General features: G+C 35.2%; 1 protein-coding gene across 3 annotated transcripts in view; it reads left to right on the forward strand.

The window, feature by feature from the left end:
* LOC111044099 (zinc finger protein Gfi-1-like) overlaps window positions 1-16,908 on the forward strand; it is a 122,675-nt gene that overhangs the window by 65,903 nt on the left and 39,864 nt on the right. For 2 of the 3 annotated variants that reach the window (XM_039423794.1, XM_022329167.2), the window contains exons 5-6: window positions 4-361; window positions 1,853-2,052. In XM_039423794.1, the coding sequence (XP_039279728.1) occupies window positions 4-361; window positions 1,853-2,052 (558 nt within the window). The remainder of the gene's footprint in view (window positions 1-3; window positions 362-1,852; window positions 2,053-16,908) is intronic. The other variant, XM_039423795.1, reaches the window with a different exon arrangement.

Genomic DNA, 16,908 nt, shown 5'->3' on the forward strand with positions numbered 1-16,908 from the left:
AAGGTGCGAACGGCGCAGGTAGCGGTGGCTTGCTATCAGCTGCAGCGGCACCGACAGCCGAAGAGCTGTTCCGACTGCGACAGCACTTGCTGCAAGTGGGCCCACTCGACGCCCACCCCCATCACCTGCACCTGCACCAGCACCAGCTGCTCATGAGAGGCGGCGCTGTGGGTGGCGTGAGTGCGGGGACGGCAGGCGTCGGGGGCGGTGACGCCTTCAGCTGCATCAAGTGCGACAAGATGTTTCCGACGCCTCACGGCCTCGAGGTGCACGCTCGGCGCTCGCACAACGGCAAGCGGCCCTTCGCCTGCGAGCTCTGCAACAAGACGTTTGGCGCCGAAGTCAGTCTCAGCCAGCATAGGTAGGCTTCTGTCTCAAATCAAATTCAAATTCATTCATTGTCCATAAGAAGAAATTACAAATGTCGAAAGAAATAAACTGAAATACATTATATAATAATAATGTAACTTGAGTAAAAAAGTAGAATACAATACATAATTCATAAATTCGATTGCTTTTCTCAGTATTAGAATCAAAATAAAGAACTTTCATCCAAACAGAACAATTTATAATTGACAAGTTCAATCAATACAGTCTGTCCTCCTATACAATACAGTCTGTCAATCCACTGACTCATTAATCAATTTCAATTTTGAATGTGATGCTGATGTATCTCTTTCGGAAAGATGTAATTCACTTCAATCCAATTTATTACAAACACACACATTTAGAATAACATGAGCAACCACTTCTTCAGGATAAAGTATGCTCAAATTTGAGGTGAGTTTGTAGAATAATATAAATGTGATAGATCAATGTAACAAGTATGAATCAAGATCAAATTTATTTCCTTCCTGCTATAATACAGAATAACATTTTCGGAACTAACATTTCACAGAATAATTAGGAAAAAACTGCGCCCGAGCGCAGGAAAACTGACAAAAAAATTCTAATTACGTACATGATAAATATAGCATAATATAAAATATCTCAAAGCATATTATAATATATGATGATGAATGATTTACAATGAATAACAAACGTAATACTTTGTGTTGAATTACAATTTAACCTTTGACATTTCACCTCCAATTTGCTTGTTATCGAGTGACACTGTTGAATGGATAAATAACCATAATGTATCAATTATTAACCATGGATTGGGTTTTCTGTATCGACTGACTTATATGGTCTCTGAAAATTGTCCACTAGAGAGGAGAATAAAAGTGGGAGAAAGATGCTCGCCTTCCAAAATAATGATGAAACAAACTAGTTTTAGTGGGGATCTGTGGATCTGTGAATGTTCCATTCAATGCTTCAATTAACATGTTGAAAAATCCAAAAATGTGAAAAAATATTCCTAGAAATATCTCCAAGAGAATTTGATGATACTTTGGATCAATTTAGGGATTTTGTTCAGTCATAATTAAATTATGGAATAAAATAATAAATTATAAATAATAAATGTTTAAATAAAATAAATTTTAACTCCTATTTTCTCTCTCTGGAGCGAAAATCAAAAGTTCTTCCTTCACCAAAACATCGAATTGAACAGCGTAGGCCTACACCCTTTCGAAAAATTATACAGCTGTATCTATCAGTAGCAATTGAATGTTCATGGATTACTGATTCATTCATTCATTGATTATATTATATGGAACTATTACATTGGAACAATGATCAACTTTACATTGAAGCAATAATTATTACATGTATTTATCATATAAAATATTTACATGACATGTAAATATTATCTTGTGATATGATTACCAAGAAATATGACTCATTTTGTAATATGACCTTGTATCTATGATTGTGACATTAGTTTTGAAAGTGGTACTAGCGAGCACAGGTGGTTGTGTTGTCGCAGGTCGGTGCACAGCGTGGAGAAGGTGTTCGAGTGCAAGCAGTGTGGCAAGACGTTCAAGCGCTCGTCGACGCTGTCCACTCACCTGCTCATCCACTCGGACACACGGCCTTACCCCTGCCAGTTCTGCGGCAAGCGCTTCCACCAAAAGTCCGACATGAAGAAGCACACCTACATTCACACTGGTGAGTTCACGCCTACATTCATCCGCCATTTATTTATTCCATTTATTGACAATCACAAATCATTATATTATACAATAATATGAATGGAAGAAGACAACAGGCATATAGTGAGGTCCACGTTATAATGACAGTATTTGATCAACTTCGGTTTTGCTATCCTTGTCTATCATTCGACAAAGCCGGTGGTACTATCCTTTTCTAGGTCCACAACGATGACAATTATGTTTTTGATGGTGTAGAAATATAATTAATTAATGCAGAAAATTGGCATCGCTATTCTTCTATCTTTATCCACTGCCATTATAACGTGGATCACACTATAGATGGTCATGGGTCCTGTTACCCTACAACAAGTATGTATAATGTGAAACTGAGAATAATAATGAATTATGATGCTATTTTGATTTCAATAAATTTGAATAAAAATCACATGAATTGAAAATGATATGAGATTTCAAATTTCCGCGTGATAGAATCAATAGTAGTATTCTTCCCAGTTAGAATAATATTATATTATGTGTGATAGTGGGATTAACTAATGTTAATAATAACTTCAAATATACAATAGTAGTATTTTGTTTAGATTAATACTATGATAGAATTTATTTTTATAGGGCTACTTGATAGTTTTATTGTTTTGATTAATCACAATAGTCACTAGCATCATTTTTATTTACTTCGATGAAATAACCAGTTTCAGGTATTCATCAAGTGTTCAAATTTGGACACCTTGATTCTATATGATAGAACTCAATTAGGAATAAACTATTTGAAGAGAAGTTGTGGGAAGCGTTCTCTTCAGAAATATATATAGTTTCTTCTTTCTCCAGTCTTCCAATATGGTAGCGAATGAATATATTACGAGCGTAGTAATGAAGCGTTATGAATAGGATAGAAAGAGACTGCAGATTTAAATATACTTCAAATGAGGTTTGTTAGCATTCTAGTTTCCAAAATTAATAGAATATTAGCAATGCCTAACCTTCTAGTAACTGTACAGCATTCTCTCTCAATATTCGACAGAGAAGGAATTAAGCTAATGTAGCCAATAAAAGTCAGATTATGAGAACAAGGAATTTATTTAAAAGGAATAAAATTAATTATGAAATACAATTCAAGGCCAACAATTTTGGCAAGAGAATGGAATTGAACAATCCAAGTAATTTTGAGCAAATGTAATTAATAGTTTTGGATGTAGATTTCAAAGTTATTGACAATGTCTGAAATGAAAGAACCAAGTTAATGAACCAGCAAACATGAAATCAATATATTAATGAAAAGGCAATTGAAATAATAGATCAAAAGAATAGCTAGAATCTCAGAATGAAGTTACACTTGAACTGCAGGTAAGGAAATCTACAATGCTGAATTTAAATCAAAGTTGAAAAAATGCATAGACTAATATTCAAAATTAAATATAATTCTAAATAGTAAATTCAATTAACCTCATTGGCAGGTGATATTTTTCACAACAGTTGTCACGTGGTATTTTAGCACCACAAAATATTTTTCAAATGAACTATTGAGCTTTAATAGAATTATAAAATAGAAAGGGAAAGATAGTCTAGTCAAAGTACCACTCAAGTAAAATCGAATGTTATTTGTGATAAAGAGTAATCATATTATCTAAAGCGATAAGAGATCCAAGCAAAGTTGTAATCCAACAATAATGAGAATTCATTGGCAGAAATAAAAATTATGAAGCGGCTTATTTATTATTGACAGATCATAAAAAATAAAAGTTTGCATGTACATTTGAGGTTAGAATTCATTGTTTTTGTTCTAAATGAATCAATCGATCTAGGATCAATTGACAGTTCTTTGAATCGATACCTAAAGAATCAGCTGATTGCTCGACCAACCAGTATGAATTAGATTATAAATCTTACTTACACAATATATATTATATACATTAGGGAAGTTTTATGTAAATAGATAAGGACAACTATTATTGTTATACGATTTTTTATTGCAATCTAAAAAAGTATGAAAACCAAGAGTACACAAAACTCACATAAAAAATTATATGTACATCATTTTATAGCATCATGTATCGAGATTTAATTATTAAAATACTTTTAGTCTATCATTTAATTTATTTATGTAACAAATTTTCATTTATCTTTGTATAACAAAGTTGGAGAAACCCTGAATCTGAAGTAACCAATTGCATTGAGTCTTACTAAGATTAGAAAGCCAATCAGAAAGAAGCTTATAAATCGTTCAAGGAAGAGATGACATTTTTCTGAAAATCATTCCTCTCTGACTTGTGATCCCGATCTGTGAAAACGCACATGGAGATTAGGGTTCTTACTTCCTATTAAATTTAAAAATCATCAAGCCAATCCCTTTGTTAAATGTGAAATATATGTAATTAATGTTTGATTATTTGTGAACTCAGTGTTGCTAAAGAGTTCTTAATTGTAATCTGTTCCCATAAATATATTTTCAATACTGAAAGAAATTTATAAGAAATCTGGACCATACGCAAGTCCAGCAGAGATGAAAAGGACCTACATAATCAATTATTGGAAATAATTAATTCACTCTACAAGACCTTCAAGAGCATCATTACTGTGAGTGTTAGTTCTAATGAGCTCATTAGCCGGCCTTTAATAGTGAATTGGGGAATTGATCAAAGCGCTATATAAATTAATTCAAGTTTAAGAAATTCGCAACGTGTTGAATGCTATCATATAGTCTATAAGAACGTTTTATGAATTTACTTGATTTATGTGGGAAGCTTACTTCCATACACGGCACGAACTCATAAAACCCTGAGATTATTGAATTGTCATTTTTATTAATTATTATTTGCTCATTGATCAAAGTATGTCATGTTGAATCTACAGACCGAACAGGTTTTAAGTTGTAGAATTCTGAATTGACTTGAAGTCCATGTATCAGTATTAAATACAAATTTATAATTTTTCAAGCTTACAACTGTGAATGCTAATAAACCTTGTGATAATTGTTTAACTATTAAAGAATTTATATATATTGGAATTATAAATATAAGAATATTTTATATATATTATTTCATGGGAATATATTTCATGTTTTATGTCAGCATACAAAGTCATAGAAGTTTTTATTATATCCTAACTCATCAGCATATAAAATCAGTGAGTCAATTAATATTGATCTTATTCAGAGCATTTATTACTTATCATCCTTTGATGATAGAAATACTACTCAGTCAGAAAGGTCCTACTGATAATTATCTTAATAAGTCCACAGTATATCATATAAGGATCCAGAGAACTTCAAGAACTGGCGTTGTAAGTTCCAAGGAATTTTAGAAAGGTAAGTTGGTAAATACCTGCATTCATGATGAGCGTTTTAAAAATCAACTAAAGATCATAGTTGGTTTTCATTTTTTCGATTGAATATATGGTTACTGATAATCAGTCACCAATTATCTTTTTGACTCCCTTATTGGTATTCTTCAAGAACTTCATGGAAGCAACGGTAAGAATTATGGATCACCAGTCATTGAACCCTGTGGTGATTAATTATTGGAAAATTCATGCGTCCACCACTGAGCTAGAGCTGCGGTCTGAACCCAGCATATTTGCGAGCCGGACTGCCTTAACTTTTTCTGCAAATTTATTTGCAAAATAGGGATTTTAGCAACCGCTCTTATAAATATCAAGAATACCGCATCACATGTGTAGGATTTGCAATTTACCATATCACACAATGTCACCCAACACGTGGGGCAAAAATCTACATCTTTACACAGTGAATTTCAAAATGGTCGAAATAGGGAAGCAAGTGATTGAATAAAAATTCAAATCACAACAATCAATTTTCAGTATAGTCAAAGCAGGTAAATAAGTGATTGAATAAAGATTCAATTCACACCAATCAATTTTCAGTATAGTCATAAGTGTAATACAATATTGACTAGTAACAATTATACAATAAACAGTACAAATGAATAAATAAATTGGAACGAATACCGCCTTTGTGGATGCTCCAACCTCGCTGAAGCTGAAGAGGGTCACAAGGGACATAAAATATGGATTGGAACGAGTTGTGAGCACATAGAGCCCAACCAATACAGTGATCATCCAACAACCAAGCCCAGCACCATCAGAAGGAAATCTCAGTTGTTGAAAGTACTTGAAGAAGTTCTTGATGCAATCATCAAAGGAATGTAGAATTGTAAATAACAGTGGAATATATGTGGTTGAGTGTATAGTTAAATGGCAGAACACAAATAGTAGGTTGAATTCAAGTGCATGTAATTTGAATGTGGCAATAGCACTATTCAAAGTTCAAAAGTGAGAACTAACCTTAACAAGCTAGTAAGGAAAACTAGTGGAATTCAAAATTATGTATGACAAATCACGAATTCGTAAGTCATAGCACAATAGCTAGGTTTTGACGTTCCAGTTGTCAATAAATTAAACGTTGTAGAAGGCTAAATTCTTGAGTGAAACTTGAGTTCAGTTAAGTTAACACAATAATATCTCAGCATTGCAGTTGCTGAAGAATCAATGTTTGAAGAATCAGATGTGAATGTAATAAAACAGTTCAATTGGTGTTGCAGTTGCCAATAAATACTTGAAACTTGAGATTTCAGTGAAACTAACACAATAATATCTCAGCGTTGCAGTTGCTTAAGAATAAATGTTTGAAGAATAAGATGTCAATGTAATAAACCAGTTCAATCGGCATTGCAGTTGCCAATAAATACTTGCCGAAATTATTCACACAAACGATCAATGATTTTGATGTAAAACATCTCTTCAGCCATTCAAGTCGAGTCATCAAAAGAACCAGAAACAGAAGTGAAGAGGTTAGAACAAGCGGGGGAAAGAAAAAGAACATGAAGAAGAAAGGAGATGCAACAGACGTGGGAGAAAAAATCACTCTGCAGAGGTTGGCAATGAACTGTAGCGCGCGCTGTTCAAAAATTTGAAAAAGCCTTCCTAGTGTAATGGAAGCAATTGAAATAGTATTATTGGAATTAGCGAAAATTGAACTTAATATTTTATTTGCTGGCTGCCTAGCATAGGCTACAGAAAGCTTGCATTTTTTTCAACCGATGGACGAGGTGAGGATCTTTCTCAGGGTTGGGAACTGCCTAGCTTGCATCCCAGCCTGGGAAAGATAGTTTCCATCCACTCGTCCCATCAACAGTTTCCGGCTCTTCTTCCCCCCCTGCCGTAGTCTAGTTTTCCACGTGTAGGCCTAGGAAGAGTCGGACCTGAGACAAAAATTGCATTCTTTCTGGGCACTCTTCTTTTAACGGTTGAAGCGAACGGAGCGCGCTCGGACACAAATTCTTTTCGGAACTGGATCACCCAAATCATCACCTAATGGATTTCTTCGACGTCTTCATTATGGGTGAGTCCCAAAATTAATTCTACTCTAATGACACGGGGCGATCGAACTATGTTTATTTATGTTTTTGCATAACGATAGGTTGTTTTTTGTTTATTGTAACAGTCCAAATCTCATTCAATGTTTTTTTTTTGTATTAGGCTAGGCAGCCAGAATAGAGCCCAAAATTGATGTAAAATTTGGTAGAGCAAATGTTTAAATATAACAAATTTTCATAGAGTAAACTTTAGCTTTATTAAACCAGGTCTACACTTTGGTAAAAACAATTCTTTAATATCTTAGCTACCCGAGATATTACAATGGTGGCAGTTCGGTGGAATTTGGCTGCAAGAATGCCAAAAATATAGAATACAGTAGAAATCAGTAGAATAATTTATCAGTGGATTGAAAAAAAAAAAAATGTCGGGTAGCACTGATTATAAAATTGGAAAACGTAACTTTTTAACGCTAGTACAGGAAATAGTGGAGGTTTTATTGGAGCTGCTTCCAATGTACGAATATAACGATTTGTTGATGGAAGCTTCCTTACTAGTCATTGATCTTGTTAGTCCACTACTCGACGAAGAACTTGATGATTAATAAATTATTATTAGTTGGCTGCCTAAGTAAAATTACATACTGTGAATTGTTTGAGTGTAACAAAATATTAAGTAATCATGAAATATTTTAACAAGTTTTTACGATTAAATTGAAACCAAATTGCGTATCTTTTGACCAAAATTTTTAAATACTGGAATTATTGAAAAGTTGATTTTGATTGTTTTTTTTTGAATGTAAGAACTTAATCATTGATGTAAGAATATTTAATGTGGGATCATTTTGCTTCTAACACTAGATTGTGAAAAAAAACAATTTACGAAGGGCTTTCTTGAAATTTGTTACACGAACGGAAGAATTTGAAATTTAATCCAAATTATCAAACCTTAAAATTAACCATTTCAATTTTTTTTTCTCTTTCTTTCTTCGAGTTATTAATTGCTGAGTATAAGAATAATTATTGCGTTCCAAAATTATCACCTTAGACCGAAATAAAGAGTCTTTAGTGACAATCTGTTCAATTATTATCGTACAATTTATCTGATTTCAAATTCTATCGTTCATTATTAAGAAATCATTAATAGTACTGATTTTGGCGGAGTAGTTCATAAGATATAACAACTTCATCCTACTGAGCTCTACGGACACGATGGTCATGGGGCACGACGATGTTAACCCTCCTCCAAAACCTCCGTCACACGTGCTAAATCCGGGAAGTTCGGGAGACTCGGAAAACGCATCCGAAATGGACGAATTAAGGAGACAGTTAGCGGAACTTAGAGCTCAGAATGAACGTAACGAAGCGGAGAAAAACCAACTTAGGTCAGAATTATTATCGCAAGATTCAAGAAGCCACGCCAGTCGCCAAATCACTTCATCTGTAAGGAAGGATTTGGGAGTACAATCTCTCGTGAAGTCGTTCTCGGGTGAAGAAGGAAGTCAGAGTGTACGCGAATTCATCCAAAATTTAAAACTCATTGCTCAACTCGGAAATTGGGAGGACAATGATTTGAAGTTTATTTGTTGAAGGAGAGATCAAGAAATTTTTGGTAGACACGGGAGCCGAGATTTCTATTCTAAAGGAAAGCATACCTGGGGTATGGCTCAAAAAAGAAAATACTTCGGCGAGGGGTGTGACCGGAGATTCGTTATCAGTGGCAGGAACTCAGATTGTGACCTTGAAAGTAGCACAATTAGAAGTTTGACATAAATTCATTATAGCACCCATTCAAGTCAAATATGACGGGCTTTTAGGTTGGGACTTGTTAACCAAACTAGGCTCTAGAATTGATGTTGTAGGACGCCAAATAACGTTTGGAGAAGCGAATGAGGGAAGAGGAATGACAAGAACGCGTAACGTAGTAGATAAGTGTAAGCCAGTGAATGTAGTTGATAGTAGTCACGAAGTTCCGGAGAAACAGCGAGAACAGCCGCTTACAGACTCTAGTAGCTTCGAAAAAAACGCGAAGATCCGAACAAAGCAGAGAGAAGAAGAACGAGTTGACGATTTATCTCCGAGAAATAGCACCGAATCGGAATCTACGGATGGACGTACGATGCGAGAAGCCAATAAGATGAAGAAGAAGAAGATGAGTAGAAAGAAACAACCGATAGCCAACAAAGAAGCGTGTGAAAAGAAAAGCAAGAGATCCAATATAAATATATATATATTTAAATATAACAAATTTTCATAGAGTAAACTTTAGCTTTATTTAACCACGTCTACACTTTGGTAAAAACAATTCTTTAATATCTTAGCTACCCGAGATATTACACTAGTTTTAACAAGGTTGAATTCCCATTTTTCAAGTCATTTCAAATTTAGATTCCCAAGTCTCAAGTGTCTGTTTCAAAGCACTTCATTTTGGAAGTTCAAGGAAAAATATGTGTAATTGATAAGGATCTCTCATATTTCACCTGATTTCTAAAGACTGGCAATGCATTCCATATCAACACGTGGGAATCAGATTATTCTGTTGGATTTAAAAGACTTTATCCTTCTATGAGTTCAGATTGATGGTCGTACTACCATGTTATACTATCCGTTATGATACTCGAGAAGATCAGAATATTCGAATAAGAGATCCTTTGTTTTGTGCACGTGGTTGTAAGAGCTGTGAAAACGGATGCCGTTCAAGGGATTTCTTGAAACGATAGTAACGGATCATTCACTGCGGGGGTGGGTGGTGTGAGGGGTGATTTTGGCAATGGAGAGAAGAGCGATAGAGTGAAAAAGGTGTAATGGACGTCTGAGGGTGGGCAGCCACATTCGCATCGCATCGCAGCGGTCGGGAGCCATGAATATTTCATCGTCCAATATTGTTTCTATCCGAATCGCAGGAAGAGGGAAAAAAGCGGTTGCGGGCGATGAATATCAAGGAGGCAGGGCAGAGCGGGAAGTAGGTTTGATGACGAAGCAAGCAAAGCGGCGACCGAGGCGGCCATGTAATGGAGTGGCTTCACAGCGGCACTAGTTTTGTCCCCATCTTCCAAAAACAGCAGACTGCCTCATCTTCAAATTCCAGGACGATTTTTATCGCTTCCTCTTCAGATATTTATAAGGTCTCGGGCCCCGGGACTTGGGGACACGAACTGGCAGCGCGACAGAGACAAGTCAGATTCCCTCCAAAATGGCCGACGTGACGTGACTCTCTCTCTACCTCTATTTCACTCCTACAACAATAATAAAAATCGGTACTGTCTTGTCCTTTCCCTCGTGTCACAGTTTCCCTTAAGAGGTTGCTTTGACTACGATCGCATTTTCAAGAAGAGCTTCCCTAAGGAAAATCGTAATCCTTCTTTGAGCTTGAAAGTATATAAGATCGAAATAACTTCCAAAACTATAACTCTGAAAGACATACTACAAATCTATTCTACTTCTATAACTCTCTAGTATTAATATGTTTTGTAATTTCTAGTTGAATTTAATACATGTGTATATATCTAAATGAGAATCCATGGATATCAACCATTACCAGTACATATACTAAAATCGTAGAAGAGATAATATCTGTTATTGTAGCCATTGATTCAAATACTTCATAGCTTCTCATTCTTTTCTCTTACATTTTTTAGTTTTTTACACCTCAGCCTAAAGAGAATGTTTATTGAATTGAATCTATTTAACTTAAGTAGATATTTTTCATACAAACTCATGTTATTTCAGAGCTTTCCATCCCATTCACAAACTCTCCTTCTCCTTAATAAAGTCTGATATTACAATGTTCTTTCTTCCTCAAATCTCACCTCTCTTAATTCATCTCCTCTAACTCTTCCTGCCTAGGATCGGTCTGCTCTCTGCATGGTATGTTACATCCGAAATCCCTATTCCTGGTGTCTTTCTGCGACGTTGATTAATAATGGCTGGCAACACAATTCCGTTATTAATTGTCCCTTGGCTGTGAATTATGCACTAATTACTCCGCAAGCGAAGACGAGCCTACAGGGTGAGGCGAGGTAGAAATCTCTTTAAGGGCAGAAGACCCTCTAGCAGGAATCTCGCGCTATTAAGAGAGGATCTCGGGGTTTATTCGAGGTAAGACCGTTTCTCTTCCCCACCATAGGAATTCCTTCGCTCTCCCCTCACCACTCTCTCAACCTTCTTCTTCAATCCACCCCCGGAACATTCATTTCCCGTTACGATAAAGTATTTCTCTTCCGCCCGAACAGCTCTTGAACACGACAAATGCGCCTCCATTACTGTAAGACTAGTTAGTGCAGTACAGTAGTGTATGATGGGGGTGGGAGAACGATCTGATGAGAGCAGCGCGAATGGACTGAAATGGGAATAGCTGGATAGGTGGATGACAGAGCTGAGTATACAGTTGCAAGTGAGAGATTTGAGGAAAAGTTTAGGAAGAATGCAGGTGTGATTTTGAGTGTGCTTGGAAGAAAACAAGACTAGATTTTCGATCAATATGATCGAGCTTGTTTTACGTGTTGTTGTTATAATATATCCAATATCATATACTTTTCACCTTCACATAGAATATTTTGAATTATTTAAATTCTTCCAATTAATCTATAGGATAGCAACTCTGAGAATATTTTTTTACCGAATCGATAGAGGAAAGTGAATTATAAATGAATCATCACAAGTGTAGTAGAATGTAATGTTCCAATTGAAATCTGAAATCAAAGTAGTTAATCAATCTCATCATATTGAATACAATCTGATAAATTCATTGGAGCTTGTGTGCTTCAAGACATATTTCAAAGAAGATTATTGTAACAATAATCTCGTTTATTTCGATAATATATGATTGATCAAGATAAGTGAGACTTTATAACTCCTAATCGATATGGTTAGTAGAATGATCTACTCATTCCTAATCCAATTCACTCAATGGTTACAGTCATTTCAAGTTCAACATCCAATACAAGGTTATGATTGGATTGAGGTTTTCCCAAGCCTGTGTATCATTCGAAACGTAACTCCTCCAGTGAATCCATACTGTACGTTTGAATTTATTGAATATAAATGAAGTTATACTATATGTAGGAATCTACTTGTAATTAGAAATTTCCTCCCAAGTCGAAAGAAATCGAGTTTTGAAATGAAAGAGAAAATCTGAAGATTCACAAGGATGAGGCTTGTTTTCCACCCCCGTTTCCTGAGATATAGTCAGAACTCGGATCCAATCCTTGTTGAAAGGATGGCGTGAATTCCAGTGATTGTCGGGTTTGGGGGGTAGGGGGTGCTAACCTCGACCGCAGCACCCGCATCCACCATCATCCGCCACCAACCAGACCACTTATGACGCTCAAAGAAAAATATTATCACAACGCTAGTGCTTGCGAGTGGCGCATTCCAAATTTGAAGCAGTCCTGCGTAAGGCATTGCCTCTGTTATCCTTCATCTGAGTCAAGTGTTGACGCAGCGAAAACGGATTGCAAAATTGCCTCTTTGCTCTCTTACTCCCTCTCTTGTTTGCTTCACTTCCCTTCTCTTCTGCAAATCATAAAGTTCAATGCTCTCTTTATGTTTCTAACTGATCATTTCATAGACTTTTATTACTGGAATACATCAACATCAGTATGATCAAGGAATTTACAGGGTATGTCTATATACCCTGGAAATGAATACAAATCATCGGCATACACATGATATCCTTGAAAATTGCATAGTTTGAGAATTAAACAAAAGTTCGCTTTCGAGATCACCTTATGAGAAGCGTTAATTTGAAACCAAAACTAACTGTAGATAATGTTTGGCTGGCTGAATTTTGCCATTTCTGGTCAAGCAGCAGATATTGGAAAGTAACTGCCATCAACTAACTATGAAGAGTTGAAGAATGACATTAAAGATGATATACCCTGATATCAAAAGGATCAAGTGAAATTGTGAAACACTGTGCAGACGAACCAATCCCACCTCTAGTAACTAGTAACCATTGTAAACAGATCATTCTGCTCTGGCCAATTCCCTTCTCTGCTCAAGATAACAAAGCACAAAAAGGGGTCAAAAACTGAAATAAAGAATTATCGTCCAATATTTTTGGTATCCACATTCCCAGAAATTATAGAAAAGATTGTCTTACATAGATTACTGACATACTTAAATACTCAATCTCTGATAACAACCGGACAGCATGACTTCCAAAAAGGGAAATCAACGACATGCGCAATCATCAGCCTTATTGATGAAATTATTACACATTATTGATGAAATAGATAATGGAAAGTTCATATCAGCACTTCTGGATTACAACAGAGTGCTTGGGACATGACATAATTGAGAGAAAACTAAAACTACTAGGAGTTAATGGAGCAGCATACAAATGGTTAATGTGTTACCTAATCATGCAGAACACAACTGATTGAGCGGTCGAACGAAGCGGTTGTTTATCTATGAGTTGCTGATAGTGATTCGTTTCACCCACCAGCTGAAGCCGGAACGAGTATTTTCTTATTTTTCAATTATTAAATTCATTATTTCGGAATAATTTATAAAATTCAAAATCGAAATGAGTGCCTGTGACGAGTGCAATAGAATAGTTACATCATCTACAAAAGCTAAATTGCAGTGTTCGATTTGTAATGTCTTCTTTCATGGAAGCTGTGCGAATGTTAAAGAGACTGATATAGAATTCTTTAACAAAAGCCATCACAAGTGTAATAACTGTGTCAGTAAATTGAGGCTACAAAGAAGTGCTTCGGACTCAACTCCAGTCAAGTCGGATAAACAGTGTGATGTGGAGTTTTAGCACCATAAAATACTTTTGAAATAAACAACTGAGCTTTAGTAGAATTGTAAAATGGAAAGAATAGATAGCCTAGTCAAGGTACCGCTCAAGTAGAATCGAATGTTATCTATGATAATGAGTAATCATGTTATCTATTAAGCGATAAGAGAAACATGCAAAATTGTAATTAAACAATAATGAGAATTCTTTGGCAGTAAATAAAATTATAAAGCGGCTTGTTTATTATTGGCAGATTATAAAAAAAAAAGATTGCATGTACAATTTGAGATTAGAATCCTTTGTTTTGATGTAATACATCAATCGATCTAGGATCAATCGGCAGTTTTTTGGATCGATACCTAACAAATCAGCTGATTGCTCAATCGACTATTACGAATTGAATAATAATTTTTACTCATAAAATATATATTATATATACTAGGGAAGGTTCTTTCTTCCAATTAATATTTAAAAGCATCAAGCCAATCCCTTTTTAAATGTCAAGTATATGTAATTAATGTTTGATTATTTGTGAACTCAGTGTTGCTAAAGAGTTCTTAATTGTAACCTATTCCCGTGAATATATTTTTTAATACTGATAGGAACTTATAAGAAATCTGGACCATACACGAGCCCAGTGGAGACAAAAGGACCTGCCTAATTAATTATTGAAGATAATTAATTATTCTACGAGAACTTCATTATAGTGAGTGTGCATAATTTGTCTTAAATGAGCTCATTCAATAATAAGGCCTTTATCAGTGAATTAGGGTATTGATTAAAGCGCTGTATAAATTTTTGCTCAAATTTAAGAAATTCGCAACGTGTGAACTACTATCATAAAAGTTATAAAAACTCTTTCATGAATTTATTGATATATGTAGGAAGCTTATTTCCATGCACGGCACGAACTCATAAACCCTGAGATATTAAATTGTTATTTTTTATTAATTATTGTTCATTGATCAAAGTATGTTCTATTAAATTTGTAGTATGAACAGGTTCCAATTTGTCTAGTTCTGAACCGACTTGAAGTCTATATATTAGTATTAAGAATATATATATTTTTACAGCTCACAACTGTGAATGCTAATAAACCTTGTGATAATTATTGAAATATCAAAGAATTTATTCATATTGCAATTATAGATATAAGGATATTTTATATATATTATTTTATGGGAATATATTTCATGTTTTATGTCAGCATACAAGATCTTAGAAGTTTTTATTATCTCCTAATTTATCTTGTGAAATACAGTTCGAGCTGTCTTGGTACCGAGCAATATTCATATTCAGCATATCAAATCAGTGACTCAATCAATATTGATCTTATTCAGAGCATTTATTATTTGTCATCCTTTGATGATAGTCACACTATCCAGCCAGAAAAATCTTACTGATAATCATATTAATAAGTCTACAGTATATCATATAAGGATCCAGAGAACTTCAAGAACTGGCGTTGTAAGTTTCAAGGAATTTCAAAAGGGTAAATTGGTGCATACCTGTATTCATGACAAGCGTTTTAAGAATCAACTAGAAAAACCATAGTTGATTCTCATTATTCTCAATTGAATATATGGTTACTGATAATCAGTCACCGACTATCTTTTTGACTTCCTTATTGGTATTCTTCTATAACTTTACGGAAGCAGCGATAAGAATTATTGATCACCAGTCATTGAACCCTGTGGTGATTCATTATATTTGGAATATTCATGCATCTACTACTGAGCTAGAGCTGCGGTCTGAACCCAGCATATTTGCGAGCCGGACGGCCTTAACTTTTTGCAAATTTATTTGCAAAATAGGGATTTTAGCAATTGCTCCAGTCTATATCAAATATACCGCGCCACATAGGGATGGTTGGCAGTATACCATTTTACATAATGTCGCCCAACATGGATGGCTGGCAATTTACCTCTTTACAACAGTGCGAGGATAAATTAACTGGTAAGAAGACTCAACTCGATGAGAACAGTCTAAAATTGATCAGTGAAATGCTTAAACAGTTGGAAGACAAAATATTGAACGGACAACGCAAACTGGAGGAGGATCTCGTTAAGTCCCTTGAATCATGTCACGAGAAGTTAGATGATTATAAGAGCATTCTAGAGAGACAAGAGGATGATGGTTGAGGAACCATCAGTCATTTTTGAGAGATGGTTAGGGAACAGAATAAAATTATCGAAACTCTACAATCTGAAAACTTATTTCTGAAGGGGAAAGTGAATGAACTGTCTGTCAAAGTAGAAGATCTACAGCAATATTCTAGGTCCAACACAATTGAAATTCATGGTGTTCCTGAATCCCTAAATGAAGACACTCTACAAAAAACTATCGAAGGGGGTAGGGCTTTGAATATGAAAATAACAAAAGACATGGTAGACATTAATTGTCATCGCTTGCCGGTCTAAAATAAAAGTAATCGTGTTCCTGGTATAATAGTTCGATTTGTGAGGAGATACAATGAAGAGGAACTTCTACAGAAGCGAAAAATTAAAAGAAATTTAACCTGTGCTAATCTGGGTCTTCAGTCGAATTCTCCGATCTATATCAACCAATAGCTGTCCCCAGGAAGAAGAACTCTATTCAACATGGCAAAGAGATTTTGAAAGGAATATGGGTACAAATGTCTGTGGATTGACCGATCCAGTAATATCAAGTTGCGGATGGAGGATAAATCGACTATTCACACCATTGCGTGCGCGGATGATCTGAATGAAATTGTAAAGACTGTAGCGGCAAATAAGATCAAGGATGCGGCTCAGGTATC

This window comes from Nilaparvata lugens, chromosome 3 (assembly GCF_014356525.2).
Source record: "Nilaparvata lugens isolate BPH chromosome 3, ASM1435652v1, whole genome shotgun sequence".
In the NCBI taxonomy this organism is placed as follows: Eukaryota; Metazoa; Arthropoda; class Insecta; order Hemiptera; family Delphacidae; genus Nilaparvata; species Nilaparvata lugens.